Raw genomic sequence first — 14,990 nt, forward strand, 5'->3', positions numbered from 1 at the left:
ATTTTTATGCAGGAATTTTTAGATTTTAGTACTTTAACGTGGTGGACATTAAATAGGCTGATTCTGGTGCTTTTTAGACTACGTATTTAGATTTTACCATTTTAAAGCCAAGAAAATTCTTAAATAAATCCACAAGTTAAGTATTTTATCTTCCACATTTTATTCCTGACAGTGTGGACAAGGCCTCAAGACAATTAATAAAATAAAAAATAAACAGTTTTAGAGCTTTTATGTTGTACTGGTCAAAATGGACCCAGTGCCTCAGTATCCTTCCTACGGCCCTGGAAATCGATACAGAATTTGCTCACATTCAACATTTTATAGCTGCAGTCTATTAATGACTAAACTTCAAATCGTTTTACTTAAAAACCTAAACGGAAATTGCAGGTTGCATGCAGAGCATCTTAAAATGGTATTATCAAGCTTTTACCAGGTTTGTGTTGGGGGGAGGGGTTGGCTTTTCCTCATAAGCCTGGGATATTTAAATTCATTTAGGCTGAAATTGCTGGTTTAAAGAAGAACTGTCTAGACATGTCTTTCATAAAAATCATACACCTACAGTGGGGTCATAAATGCAGAAGGTGATGCAATATGGTGAAGAGTTTATCCCTCAATATGAATGAAACCGGTAGACCTTTACTAATTTGTTTAGATATTTCGGCCTCTGTTATTCTGATTTTATTTAAAACATATATCTGACTCGTGTTTTTTTTGTTTTGCAATACCTCTCTTGACCATTTCGTTTCTGCGGATCTTTTCAGCGCTACACTCCGACTCCATACGGTTGAATTAGCAAGTAACACCGGAAGCTACGCTGTTGGCGCGAATAACAACAATAACAAAGATGATATTTTAATATCGCCAAACTGTTACTTAATTACCATTAAATTCATATTAATTTCTTCAGTATTATACAGATAAGCAACCTTTTAGTTATGACAACATGAGCACTAATCGTTTACGCAGCGTTTTAACTTAATATTTGCTTGCTTGAATGTTGACCGATTACATAGTTCCTTCCAAGTAAGTTAGCGCAGGCTCTGTGGTAATCTGACAGTGGCATTACAGCTACACAAACTTACTTTTCGAGTAGTTTCTTATTGACAAGCCATGCTAAAACTAAGATAGTTCCACGTGACTTCTTAGAGTTCATATAGATTAACGTTTGTGTTGAAGTATAAGACACTGCCTCTTTATTCGCCTGACAGTGTGAGTCCACCAAGAACAGGTAAGTGACACGGCTATCAGTTTAGCTAACATCAACCTTATTTTGAATTTAGTACTTACGCTAACTGTGCTAACGCCAGCTATTACATATAACGTTGTACCAATCTATACCAGTTCAGTGTTTGCTTGCTAAAATGTGAAATGCAGCCTTAAAAAAGACGCATAGTCATCCGCATTCTGTGTAAGTGATGCTTGTTGTCGACTCAGAAGCTACTGCTAAGGCAAGCTAATTGCAATAGCCATCGTAACAAATGTAACGATTAAATAAATAACAAAAGTAATTTCACTGGTCCTTAATTCGCTGACAGGTTGACCATGTCCAAGGGAGACAACGACGGCTTCATTGTAAAGTTTGTGGAGTGTAAAGGACAAAAAACAGAACATGCTATCAAGGCTTATGAGGTAAGCTCTATTATCTGCCACAAACTATTATTGGTGATTACAGTGTTTGCCAGTGGTCTGCTGTCTCTTTGTTGATGGTCATGTTTGTCTCATTTTTACACAGGCCATTTTGGAGCTGCAGTCTGAAAAGTACTTGAAAACCATAGATGAAGATGCTGTTTTACATATGGACCAAAAGGACAAGTCTCTGTTTGTCTTCAGCAGCTTCACCACCCCAGCCTTTCTGCACTGTAAAAAGGTCTGACGCCATAACCGATACAACAAAGCCTCCATCTTGAATCTCACAAGAATTAGTGAAAGGCTGTCATGAAGAGTAATTGTTTGCTTTGTCACTCTTTGTTATTTGCCTTGTAGCTTGGCTGCCGAGTGGTGAGTCCACTTGTGGTGCTGTACTGCCTGCAGCAGCAGCGTTGTGTCCCCAAAGCAGAGAAGCCCATCTATAACATGGCCATGGCTGACATCACTATTTCCTGCACCAGCCTGGATAAAGCAACACGGGTTAGTTCACTGCTTGATACTCTGCAGATTGTTGCTGTATTTAAATCAGCAGTCTAATAAATGCTAAATATATCAGCAAGTATATGTATGATCTGAGACTCAACACATAAAGCAGTAACCAGCACAATAAAAATAAAGTTTTACATATAAAAACAGAATGATTTGCTGATACATATCAAGGAGGGGAAATCTCTTCTTCGCTCCGTTTTAAAGGTTCTGTCTCAGGCAGGGTCACCAGCCTGTGTAATTAGGTGTCTGTCAGCTGCCTGTTGTAGGTAATGAGAACATGTTTTAATGAATATAATAACATAGTTTTAGGGTACACATCATAATGAATGCAGGCTTAATCATTGTTATGAAATAGCAGGGCTTAATCGAAGGCATACTTTTCAGTGTGTGCATTAAATTATCAGTGTTCTGTGCCCTCAATAGTGAAAGTCTCCGATCCCGAAAAGGATCTGTTCATATGAAAGGAGCTCCTCATAATGGTACATACTGTCGATGTGCATCCCAAAATGCATAAGAAGTGTAATGTAGTGCAACGGTTAGGAAATATAAATTAGCACTGTCTTCAACGTGTTCTGTATGTTTTTGTCTCTCTTTCTGTCTCTACAGGCAGAGGTGATGGATCTTGTGCAACTCATGGGTGGACAGGTCTATCTTGACCTAAACGTATCTGTCACACACCTGATAGCAGGAGAGGTGGGCAGCAAGAAATACCTGGTAGCTGCCAGCCTGGGTAAACCCATCCTGCTGCCTGCATGGGTCAAAACCTGCTGGGAGAAATCTCAGGACAGGTATGTTCTCTCCTCAGAACTGACATTTCTGATCTGAGGACTGATTTTTGGTATATTTTCTTGGCTAAATGAATTCCTTTGTGAACCAGTCAGTCTTACCACTGCATCAAATTATACAATTCGTATATAACATATTGACAGTTTTATAATAATAACAGTCTTTATGTCAAAAACAAGGCTTTTTGAACACCCTGTTCTGTCTCCTTCAGTCTTTTCAGGTACTCAGATCTACCCATGGAGGACTATCTGTGCCCTGTACTGCGTGGCTGTACTGTTTGTGTGACTGGCCTCTCCAGCATAGAGCGTAAAGAGGTGCAGCGGCTCTGTGAGCAGCATGGAGCCAACTACACCGGTCAGCTCAAAATGAACGAGTGCACACACCTCATCGTTAGTGAACCAACAGGCAAGTCACCAGCAGTTTCAGCACAAAGGCCAATTTTTTCCAATTAAAATCTCTTAAGACTCACATAATAATAGGACATTAGCTATCTTGTAATTTAAGTTTGCGTTATTCATATCTATTCAATTCTGTAGTACAGCTTTTGCTGAAGTTGAAAATACAAATAGTTCAACAGATAATTATTTTATAAAAAGTCTTGGCCTTTAGTCCAAGTCTAAAAGAGCAACTATTCTAGCTGTATTTGTGGTACTGTCATTGGTATCACTTTAACTCTGAGTACTTGTTTTGTTTGCAGGTCAGAAGTACGAGTGTGCACGGAAGTGGAATGTGTATTGCGTGTCTCTGCACTGGTTGTTTGACAGCATAGAGAAGGGCTTTTGTCAAGATGAGAGCAGGTACACTGTGAAGCGTAATGCGTCAAAGTCCACTCGACCGCATACTTCCACCCCGACTGGCACCAACAAGAAGGAGGGTGAGGCACAGCTGATGGTATTAAAAATGCTCCTTTTTCATCCTGTGTGATGGGGTCGAGCACAGAATCTATTGCCTCATAAAGTGTTTTGTAGTGTTTGTCTGCAATATATTAAAATGAAGAATCGTGTTTTTTAACTCCAGAGGGTCCGTCTTTGTTGGGCTTGAGCCACATCTCTGTCAATGCCAGCATGACAATAAATGACACGGCCATCACCAACGGCACTATCAGCCGCCTGGAAGCTCCAGACCCCATAGATAGTCTGGATCTCACCGTCTGCCCAGCTGATGATATACTGGATGGCTGTAAGGTAAGCAGATGATTTCTTTTCATACAGAGTGGGGTTTTCCTTGGTAATGTCTTGATTAATATTGTGAAAGACAAATTTGAGATTGTATTTCACAAGTGTTAAACGTTGTGCAGCTGTACCTGTGTGGCCTGCCAGGGAAGAAACTGGAGAAGCTGCGGCGCCTTGTGAACGCTACAGGAGGCCTGCGCTTCAACCAGCCCAGTGAGGAACTCACACATGTAGTCATGGGAGAGGTGGACCAGGATCTCAAGAATTTTCTAACCAAAGCAACACATAGGTATGAAAATACAGAACCCCGGGGTTTACAAACATATCAAATATGTTAGGCTACAATACACAAAATGTGTACATGCATGTTGGATGTGACGTTTTCCTTTAATGCACGGTAGGTATAGTTTACCTTCTATGAAGCATGAAACAAGCAGATAAAAATGTGTATGTTGAAAACATCTTTCATCTGGTTAGAGACACTATGGGATTTTAACACGGTTTGAGGAATATTACACTTCAAACTGATAACTTAAGAATGTAACCCATGTTGAACTGAGTTACATTCAAGTTTAAGTTAAGGACTTCATGTATTCTTAATGGATAAGTAGGTTTGCAACATCATATGTAGTCACAAAAAAGAAAATGAACAGATACCCTAAAACACATATAAATGAAGAAGGGAGTGGAGACTGAGATTCAAGTTGTTGCATAAGGTTGAGAGCACTGTGGCAATTTAAGCTTACAGTATCTTGAACAAACCATTGGAATGATTATTATCTTTGTGACTTCTCAGACCCCATGTAGTAACAGTGCAGTGGCTTCTGGACAGTTTCAACAAAGGCAGTCTACTCCCAGAAGCAGGTTACCTACACCCTGACTGTTTGCCCCCTGCTGCGGCTGCTGTATCTGTGCCTGCCCATCACACCCCCGCCTCCCGACCCTCAGCTGGCCCCCCTGTGGCCAGCCCAAGCACTCCCAGGCATAAGAGAGCAGAGGAAGATCTGCTTTCACAGTACATGGATGATGACCCTACAATAAGTAAGTAGCTGCTGTTGAAGGACTTATTGGGGGCTAAGTGGAACTGGAGACGTAAAAGATTTTACAAGATGTAGTTTCATGTATTGCAGCTAATCTCATTTTTCATTTATCCTCCAGTCGACATGCCCCCACCAGCAGAGGGCAACAGCAGGAGGTCCGTCAGTACAGCTGCAGAGCCTCAGCCTGAACTCAGGGCACCAAACCAGACCAGAGCACCCGAGCCGGAATCCACCCTGCAAGACGGCAGTGAGGCAGGCCTGTTTTTGGGGAAATGTTTCCTTCTTGTGGGTTTTGGCACTGAGTCCGAGGCCCAGCTCTCTGTGCTGGTGACAGAAAATGGAGGCAAGGTACTGATGGGCCGTACACGTGTCGTGGCAGACTACGCGGTGGTCCCACTGTTGGGCTGTTCGGTGGAGGCCACAGTGGACGAAGTGGTCACTGATACCTGGCTGGTAAGATCATAGTTATGCTGTTGGCTTTTTACTTGTGATGTGGCATTGCTGGTAATTTAATAACAATTTTCTTTGTGTTGCTCGTCGCATTTTAGAGCTGATAGCCACAGTTTTTGAGCTAAAAACAATTAGTCAAGCTCAACAACAACTTTTGACAATTAATTAATTGTTTAGGTCAGTTAACGAGCAAACAGGCCAAACAATTTTTGGTTCCATCTCAAATGTGAGGATTTGCTGCTTTCTCCATTTTATGTCCTGTTGAATTTAATATCTTTGAGTTTTGGACTGTCTGTTTGACAAAAGGCATTTGAAGATAGCATTTTATGCTCTTGGAACTTGTGATTTTTTTGTTTTTATTGTTTTTTTTTCTGAACAACTGATCAAAAAATAAATGTCAGTTAAAGCCCAACACAAATTATTTAATTTAAAATACATATGTGTCCACTATCAGATTTGTGTTATATGAAAGCGCCTTTTAAGTTTGATGCCTGACAGAAATGTTTTGTTCTTGTTCATTTTCAGGCCATGTGTGCAGAGAAGGAGTGTGTTCTGCAGCTCTCCTCCAACCCTTTGTTCACGCCTGTTCCTGTAATGGACGGACGTTTTCCTCTCAAAGATTGTGTCCTCTCGGTCAGTCAGTTCACCGGAGCAGAGAGGGAGTCTTTGGTCGAGCTAGCCAAGCACCTTGGAGCCAGGTGTGGTTACACTGCTTTCTGACCACACAAGTTGGTTTATAGCACATTTTTTTTTATAGCTCACAATTCATGTCAGTGCTACATATGTATTTAAAAGAGAAAACAAAGACTTTAAAGAGCGAATCTGGTCACTGGTCTAGATTTTCTCCTTGATAGTTTCATTAACCACAAAAGTTTAAAGATACATTTTATTTAGATTGTTACGCCCCACCGTTAGGCGATCCTCTGACCCAACTCAGCCACAAACAAAACACCTTAGAAACCACCAATCCATGGAATTTATTAACATAAAAACATGTGTAGTCCTTGGCTTTGCCCATTGTTTTCTCTCCTGCACTCATTTACCCTCATGTCCTGCCAGGCTGTTATGAACAACCTGTCTTAAAGCTACATCTTTTGTTCTCTCTCTCCTGTAGCGTCCAGGATTACTTTGTGCGTCTGGCCAACCAGAAGAAAGGCATGCTGGCCAGCACTCATCTAGTGTTGCAGAGCCCCGAAGGCACAAAGTACCAGGCAGCAAAGAAATGGGGTCTTCCAGCTGTCACCATGCACTGGATACTAGAATCTGCTCGGACCGGCCAGAGGGCAGAGGAGGGGCGTTTTCTAGTTGACCTGCCACCCTCACCAGGTTAGAAAAGTGTCTTATTAGAGCCTGTTTGTGGGCGTAAATGCATGTTTTATTTGTAGAACATGATGGATGACAGTCATTATATGACATTACCGATGAGTGTATATTTTTTACCTTAGAGGTTGTTTGAAATTTGAAATAAAATTTGATTTCCACGTAAATTCTGCCAGGCTAATTTATCATTTGGAGTGATTCTGCTGTGCATTTAAGGCCAAGTTTTCATTGTTTTGTCATCCTATGACACTGACTTTATTTTCTTCTTCTACAGACAGAGATGATGAGAGTTTTGTCGGCGGTTCCCAGAAGCCAGTCATGCCTCCACCAGCACGTTTGTCTCCAGAGATCCCTTTGCTGGGTGTCCAGAGCGGTAAAGCCGTTACCCCGCTGGATTTAGGTCGCTTCCGGAGCAAAGTGTTCCACTCCGTGTTGGACAAGATGAAGCCCAAAGAGGACATCAGCACCCCCAAACAAAATCAGGAAGGCTGCAGAAGGAACCCCCTTCAGAAGGAACCCTCGCTGCAGCTGGACACTCCCTCTCGCTTCCTCAGCAGGGACCAGCTTTTCAGGCCCTCCTTCAATGTCGAGGTTGGGATTCACTGACCAACAGAATCTAGTGCTCAAATTATTATGAATTTTGCTTTAAGTTATAGACTTAAAGCAACACACTGTGTGCTCATATTTGATAGATAACACTATAAACACACAGACTGTTCCTTGTGTTAAGGATGCACTAGGAGCACTGGAGACTCCAGGAGGAAGTTCGAAACCAGGAGAGAGGCTGGGGACACCACTGACTGATGTCATCAACAGAAACCTGAAAGTGGCTCTGGCCAATAGCACCCGGAATTGTGTCTCCGATATTCAAGCCATCTCTGCTAGCCCCCAGTTTACCAAGACGACTGAGAAGGAGGTAAACTAAAATACAGCAGGCCTGTTTGTGTACTTGACATCGGTGGTTTAATCTTAGAATCGCGTCATTTGTCAAGTAAAATGCACAGCAGCCATAATGAATGACGCTGATGGAGGATCTCTTATTATTACAGAAAACTTTACTGTGACTTAGTATAGGAAAACCCTATTTGTAGTACAAAGGAAAGTACTATTAAATACTGTTCATATCACTTAATGTTTTTTTGTTTGTTAGGTCCCAGAAAGAGACGTTGGCCCGCTGACTGGTGTTGTGATCTGTGTGGGAAAGAAGCTGAGCAAAATGCAGAGTGAACTCAATGCCATCGCTGCCTCGCTCGGAGCTGACTTCAGGTATTCAAAACATGTCATCATTCTTTTTGTTCACACCGCCTGCAAAGACACCCCTTTTTAAATGAATTTCAATGTAAGTGGTGGGGGGATAAACAGTCCTCGTTGTGTGTCTGAATTAGACAGATCAAGTTAATGTGTTTTTACTACCAATTTCTTGCCTTTTATTACAATCCCTCTGCCCCGGCAGAATAAAGAGGGAATTTCAAAATAAAAGCACAATGACTTTGGAAGATGTCCATTTGATTTGTCTAATTCAGGCAGCTGAAGCTTCATATGATCAGAAAGTGTTATTGCACAGACGATGGACTGTGGATTTTGCTCCGTCTCACTTTAAGAAGGGATCTCTTTTCACCCAGTATGGACAGAAGGAATCATTACAGCAACCAGTAACCCTATTAGTGAACACATGGGTACACCAGGATTGTTTTAAGAAAAAAAAGACTTGAAAATGTGTACCTAACATTTAATTTTTAATTTATCAAACATGGATGCAAACAGTACAAACACCTCTTTGTCAACTTGTTTTTAGATGGGCTTGCGACGATACAGTGACGCACTACATCTACCAGGGCCGTGTGGGGGACAACACCCGGGAATACAGAGGAGTGAAGGAGAGAGGGCTGCATGTGGTCTCCCAGCACTGGCTGCAGGCTGTACGTTTCCCAGCAGCAGGACCCGAAGCTCTACTTTACTGCTCAACCTGTTTTTTGCTGTAAAGTGCACTGCACAGCAAGATTTACTGACAATCTTTGTAGAGCAGTTCATACATTTTCACAAGATAATTAAGTATTTGGCCAAACAATCGTGAACCACAAGGGAAATGATTAGGGCAAAAATGTGAGCCCTGTCCTTCTGAGCCATGAATGAGGCATTTGTTACACAAGCTTGTAAAGAAATTATGTCTTCAAGAAGATACATAAAGTGATATTAAGATACACCTGATTTAATCATTTTCATGCTGGTAGATCCTGCTTTGTGCCTCCTGTTATCATTCAGTATTCACTTAGCACATTTTACCTGGGGGGGAAATAATTATCATCCCATCAACCAAAGCAGAATATTTAATCCAAAACAGCTTTGATATGCTAATTCTGCAGACAGATGGGAGTGTCAGATGTGCTTCCCCTTGTCATTATTTCATTCAGTTAATTCTTGTGGCAGCGTACATGGAAGTTTATAGCTAACAAGTTGCCCGTGTCGTCTTTTGCAGTGTGCTGAAGAGCAGAGGCATGTCCCAGAGTCTCTGTATCCTTTCACCTACAACCCTAAGATGAGCCTAAACCTCAGCCAGGTGCCCAGCAGCTCTCAGAGGTCTCCATCGTCAACACGAACCCAACTCAGAGACATCCCCGAGGCAAAGGACGACACGGTTGTGTCTGTAGGTTCAAGACGCAGTGAAGCGTTGAATGCTGTTCAGTGCTGAATTTGAATTTCTCATGGGAATCAATATTTTATGTTTAGTAATGCCTAATAAAGAGGGTTTCATTTAATTATCTGTTTCATTATCTGACCCTCAGTGTGAACACGTCGCCACAGAAGAAACTACAACTTTACGCCGTGTAAGTGATGGAAGCGTAGATCAAGAAGAGTCACATAATGCTGCGGATAGAAGTGGTGGGTGTCCTTTTTTTTCTAGCTCTCATTTAAGTCCACAAAGCTTTGACACATGCTTGATACAACCAATCTTTTTTTTAAGTGATCATTATTGATTGTCTCTTGTTGTGCAGATATTTCAGAGACTCTAGAAATGAGAGAGAACCTGCAGAGGCAGCTCCAGGAGATCATGTCGGCCACCAAGCTGACGACAGGGAGGCGTGCCTCAGTCAGACTTAGCAGGATGGGCTCAGGAGGGGCCGACTCGGGCCCCCACACGCCTGATGGGAGCCGGGTTGGACGCAGTGGGAACAGACGTACTCTAGAAGCTCTCAGGTAAGGAAGCCATGTAGCGAGGAAATATGTTTAGATACATTATTAAAGCATCTCAAAGCAAAGTGGTAACATGTTTAGGACTTCTGTTGTGCTCTAAAACCCATGCAGTGTATGAATTTTACGTATTTTAAATAAAAAAAACTGAAGTTCAAACAGTTCAAAGTGTGATGAAGCAGTTTTCTTCCTCATCAAAACAAATTCTCCGCATTCTGTCCTGATTTCAGGGTTTCCAGAGAAGCAGCTATGGACATAAACACAGAGCCGTCTCAGAGTGAGCAGATAGTCTGGGATGACCCTACAGCCAGGGAGGAGAGGGCCAAGCTGGCTGATAATTTACAGTGGCCCGGAAGTCCCTCACAACACTCTGAGCCCCTGGCACCTCCACCTCCTCCCACTGCAGAAAATGGCCCTCAGTTCAGGGACTCCATGACGGACTCTGAGCTGGTGGAGATGGGTAAGAATACCTACGACTTGCCAGAGCTAACTGACAGCTGACAAAAGTAACATTAGCTTGCCTACATATGACCCGTTTGGACTGAAGACTAAAAGATGTAATATGGAAAATGGTTGACAAGACATTTAATATTACAGTACATGAAAATAACACAGTTGATATCAAATTGCAAAACATTAGGACAATAACGTCAGATTAAATGGCCAAATAATGTCCTTTAGGTTAGTAATTCTGACACGTAGAATTCAGTCATACCTACATTTACAGAGGAAGGGAGCTTTAGTTTGATCTATTGTTTTCCCTCGTAAAAGTTAAATTTGGTAGTTATGTTACAGCTTTTGATGCTACAGTGACTTTTGATTGGACTCATGTTTCCTAGCAACTGATTTTACACGTTATTAAAGTCTGTCATCGCTGCGTCCCCTCCCAGCTGCTTGTGATGTGATCGACCAGCACATGGGTCAGAAAGTCAGGACGCCCCCAACAAAGGAGCGAGAAAGTGATCTCCTCACTCCTAAAGCCCCCAGCATCGCCTTCCCTCTCGCAAACCCTCCGGTCGCTCCGGAGCCACAGGTGAAGATTCATGTTTGCATTTAGAACACATCTGCGTACATATGCTGTAATATGCGCCCTATAGCCTCTCTTTCAAACTACTGATGCTTATAAACCTTTGTTTCTCCCAGGAGGAACGTGAGGAAGACAAGCAGCCGCCCAGATTTCAGCTGTCCTCCCTCAGCCCTCAGGAACGCATTGATTACAGTCACCTCATTGAGGAGCTTGGTGAGTTTTCCACCTAATTGGGGCTCTAATAGTGTTTCATCATGGTGCAGTGGAAATAAATGCAACACATCACAGGCCTGAAGTCAAGAGGAGCTAATCCCCGATGACTAAAACGGAGGATCGTGCCTCGAGGGTCTGCGAATATTTCCTTCCTCCAGATGCTTCCTCTGACAAACATATTCTCAGTGTTCTCAAATGAACCCCAGCACATCATCAGTGGAGTCATTATTAAAGCCTATGTGGTATATTCAACCAGAGCAGCATTTACAAAGAGAAACCTCAAGAATGAAGTGGGCTTGATTATATAAAACAGTCCCATGAGATTTAATTATTTTGAAAATTGTGTTTCATTCTGCCACTAAAGTTGAAAGCAATATTTCTCCCTGCACAGCAGCTTATATTGAGTCAGCAGGTTGGTTAGGGTCCTGCTTGAGGGCACTTTGGTATGGACATTTATATAACAGGCTCCAGTCTTTTTTCATCAGTAACTGTAAGTCCAGCTCAGCTACAGCATGTCATATCTATAGTTCTTCTATTCCTTTCTTTTTTAATATGGTGTTATAGGTGGTGTAGTCCTGGACAAGCAGTCTTTCGACCCCAGCTGCTCCCACATCATCGTAGGGACTCCTCTGCGCAACGAGAAGTACCTGGCAGCGATGGCGGCCGGCAAATGGATCCTTCACCGCTCGTACCTGGAGGCCTGCCGCTCTGTGGGTCGCTTCATCCAGGTCTGGATCTCAAGATTTCACACTGTGCTTATTCACTCTGCAATTACTGTATTGCCGTAGTATTCATATTAAAGTTGGTTTAATGTGTAGCATGTCAGTTAATCTCCTGTTAAATGCAGGAAGTCATGCAATTTGTTTTTTTTACTTTTCTCAGAGGGTTAAAAGGTTTTAATTAGCTACTGGGTTAGGGTTAGTTGTTGTATGCTGAACAAGATTTAACATTTCTCGATGCCTTCCAGGAGGATGAGTATGAGTGGGGCAGTAGCTCCATTCTGGATGCGTTGCCCTCCATCACCTCCCAGCAGAGGAGGCTGGCGTTAGCTGCCATGCGCTGGAGAAAAAGCCTGCAGGGCCGCTCTGAGCACGGGGTACTTACAGGCACATCCACACATCGTATTGTATTATCAACTGCTTGAGTTTTAAAGTGTACTAACTATTCGTTTTGTGTTTTCCAGGGAGCCTTCAGCGGATGGACAGTCATGCTGAACATCGACCAGAACAGAGAGTCCGGCTTCAGGCGGCTACTGCAGTCTGGCAGGGCGAAGGTTGCTGCTTCTGCATTTGTTGTGTTAAATGCAACGTTGATTGTCCTTCACTGACTTTTTATATTACTACTAGAGTTAAACTGCAGATCGTTTATCAAAGAGAAAGAAACAGTGACCCTGTAGAGAATCTCTGTCCAGCAAAGAAGCTGCAAATATCTATGATAATATCTTACTCCCAATGACAGGCTTTTAGTTACTTCAACAGGAAGGCGATGTGTAATTGTTAATCTGACTTTTTACAAACAGCAAAGGGTTTAGCTGAGTAGGTAAGCCACCAGATCTTGACATGTCTTGCCTTGTGATCAGTTTAGTTATTAGATGACAGTCGCAATCATTACATACAGTATACAGCATTTGCTGTGTGAAACGGTGCCCCTCATAAAGTATATTACATGTTACAATGTTTTGCAGAGGTGGTCTCTGATTCAGACGACAAGTCTCACGTCTGCTATAAAACACTGTGTGAAACCCTGAAACAACCAGCATTAAGACTGTAAGATGATTGAGTTTTGGCCATAGAGAGCAGTTGTGTTGGAGCAAAGCACTGTCAAAAAGGCAGTATATTGATGGTGAAAAGGACACCATGACTGTATCTCATCATGTTCTTTCTGTAAACATAGCAAAGCTTTCGTTCTTACATGTCATTTCTCTCTCCAGGTCCTGTCCAGTCCATCACCGTCCTTGTACAAGGAGGCCACTCACCTGTTTGCAGACTTCAGCCGGCTGAAGCCTGGAGACTTCAGAGTCAATGTATCAGAAGCTACCTCCCATGGAGTCACATGCTTGAAGCCAGAGTACATCGCAGATTACCTCATGCAGGTCAGTGGAGCTCTGTTACCTATGAATAACAAAGTTTTAGATGCATGCTGAGAGTGAAGTGTGGTATCAGCTTTGTAAAAAAGAAAAAAAACAAATGGTTTACTTATATATTTTGCTATTGTAAAGCAGTTAAAAATGATGTAATCATATATATATAATAAGTAATAATGTATCATTTTAGGATTTTTAAATGACATTATCTTGGAACAAGTAGGATCACTTTATTAGTATTACGTTAGAATGAAGGTTGGTTGAGTATTAAAGATGCCCCTTTTTTCTGTCCTCCAGGAGCCAACCCCACCTATCGAGCTGTACTACCTGACCGAGACTCCCTCTGAAGAAACTCCAGGCACTCCGTCACGTAAGCGTAAAGCAGCGGCGGGCAACTCCAGCCTGAAAAAGACACGTCTGAACTGAATGTACTAAATGTTGCCATTACACTTCTCATGTCTGAGAAAATGATTGTAAATAAGATTGTTTTTATGTATTAAAAATAAAATGAACGTTGCGCTTGGTTTGTCACTCTAGCATCGTCATTCAGGATTGTGTTTGGCTGCTGCCTGAGACTGAAGCTGTGATGGATGATTCAGTGAAGGTCTGCAGAAAATGTTGAGTCACGTTTTGTAATTGGGTGCAGTGACATGATCTGGCCTCTGGGGGGCAGACTATCCTTACTCTTCAGGTCAGGCCTGCGGTACAGGTGATTTCTCAGCGGCAGGATGTGAAAGTGGCTTCCTAATGTGCTCATTTATTTCTTGAAAAAGTATGATTAGCAAGTATATTTAATAAATTAATTTAATGCTTGGGGTTGACTCATATTTGTATTCTGTTTAAAACATTACTGTGGCTGTTTCCAGCAGCCCTTTCCTCATTAAAAGTGAGCATTTCTAATCACATTTTGATTTTTTTAATTTATTTTTTTAATCAATTAGGACAAAGTTTTACTCTTAGTCAGCACTCTCTCATCTACTGCACTTAGAAGTCAAAGAGGCATCCAGTGACTGAACTGAAGAATCAAAACACTCTCAACCCTAAATCACCCCTCACCCATCCGAGTGATTATGGCCAACTTGTACAGGCTGTTGATCTGCCCATGCAGTAAACGCCAGATTTTGTTTACCCGGTGTCGATTTAGGGCTTTCGTAGAGCGATGTGCTGTTTCATACCAGGGTGCCAGCTGGGGTTAGATGCCCCTGCTCCCTCCCATATGGACAGATAAGTGGTTTAACCTCATAATAGATGGACCAGCTGACAGCCTCCCTACAGATTCAGGCTTGAGCTGCAGTTTGAGAAGTGTGGGATTAGAGCAGAAAGAGCCGCACTGACAGAGGAACATGACTCAGGCTGCGGGGTCCGGGAGCCTCTAGGGGCCTCCAACAAAGCAAGGAGTAGCTTAATGCCACGTTTAGAGGTTTGCACAAAAAGAACATGCAGTCTTTCACTCCTTACCACCAGCTGAGCTTCGAGTTATTCAGTTGTAGCAAAGACAAAACTCCAGCATTTTTATAAGAAAATCAGACAAAATGGTTCACTTTTTGACTCCTTCATTAATCTTACGACCCCTT

At 42.3% G+C, this 14,990-nt stretch overlaps 1 protein-coding gene across 1 annotated transcript; it reads left to right on the forward strand.

The window, feature by feature from the left end:
• Positions 1 to 818: 818 nt before the first annotated feature.
• On the forward strand, positions 819 to 14,260 carry topbp1 (DNA topoisomerase II binding protein 1). The gene is made up of 28 exons (XM_041961378.1): positions 819 to 1,228; positions 1,536 to 1,629; positions 1,733 to 1,867; positions 1,984 to 2,127; positions 2,743 to 2,924; positions 3,134 to 3,327; positions 3,620 to 3,796; positions 3,940 to 4,106; positions 4,220 to 4,383; positions 4,891 to 5,135; positions 5,253 to 5,587; positions 6,110 to 6,282; positions 6,699 to 6,910; positions 7,179 to 7,495; positions 7,635 to 7,820; positions 8,055 to 8,170; positions 8,700 to 8,823; positions 9,381 to 9,548; positions 9,688 to 9,784; positions 9,898 to 10,099; positions 10,324 to 10,553; positions 10,984 to 11,126; positions 11,237 to 11,333; positions 11,898 to 12,061; positions 12,301 to 12,429; positions 12,517 to 12,606; positions 13,264 to 13,425; positions 13,714 to 14,260. The coding sequence occupies exons 2-28, from the start codon at positions 1,543 to 1,545 to the stop codon at positions 13,840 to 13,842; spliced, it is 4,569 nt and encodes a 1,522-aa protein (XP_041817312.1). The 5' UTR covers positions 819 to 1,228; positions 1,536 to 1,542; the 3' UTR covers positions 13,843 to 14,260.
• Positions 14,261 to 14,990: the final 730 nt, after the last annotated feature.

This window comes from Chelmon rostratus, chromosome 20 (assembly GCF_017976325.1).
Source record: "Chelmon rostratus isolate fCheRos1 chromosome 20, fCheRos1.pri, whole genome shotgun sequence".
Classification (NCBI taxonomy): Eukaryota; Metazoa; Chordata; class Actinopteri; order Chaetodontiformes; family Chaetodontidae; genus Chelmon; species Chelmon rostratus.

Coding starts and splice junctions, on each gene's coding strand:
- topbp1 (XM_041961378.1), top strand. CDS start 1,543: ATGTCCAAGGGAGACAACGACGGCTTCATTGTAAAGTTTGTGGAGTGT. Junction 8,171..8,699: donor TCGCTCGGAGCTGACTTCAG/GTATTCAAAACA, acceptor ACTTGTTTTTAG/ATGGGCTTGCGACGATACAG. Junction 9,785..9,897: donor TAATGCTGCGGATAGAAGTG/GTGGGTGTCCTT, acceptor CTTGTTGTGCAG/ATATTTCAGAGACTCTAGAA.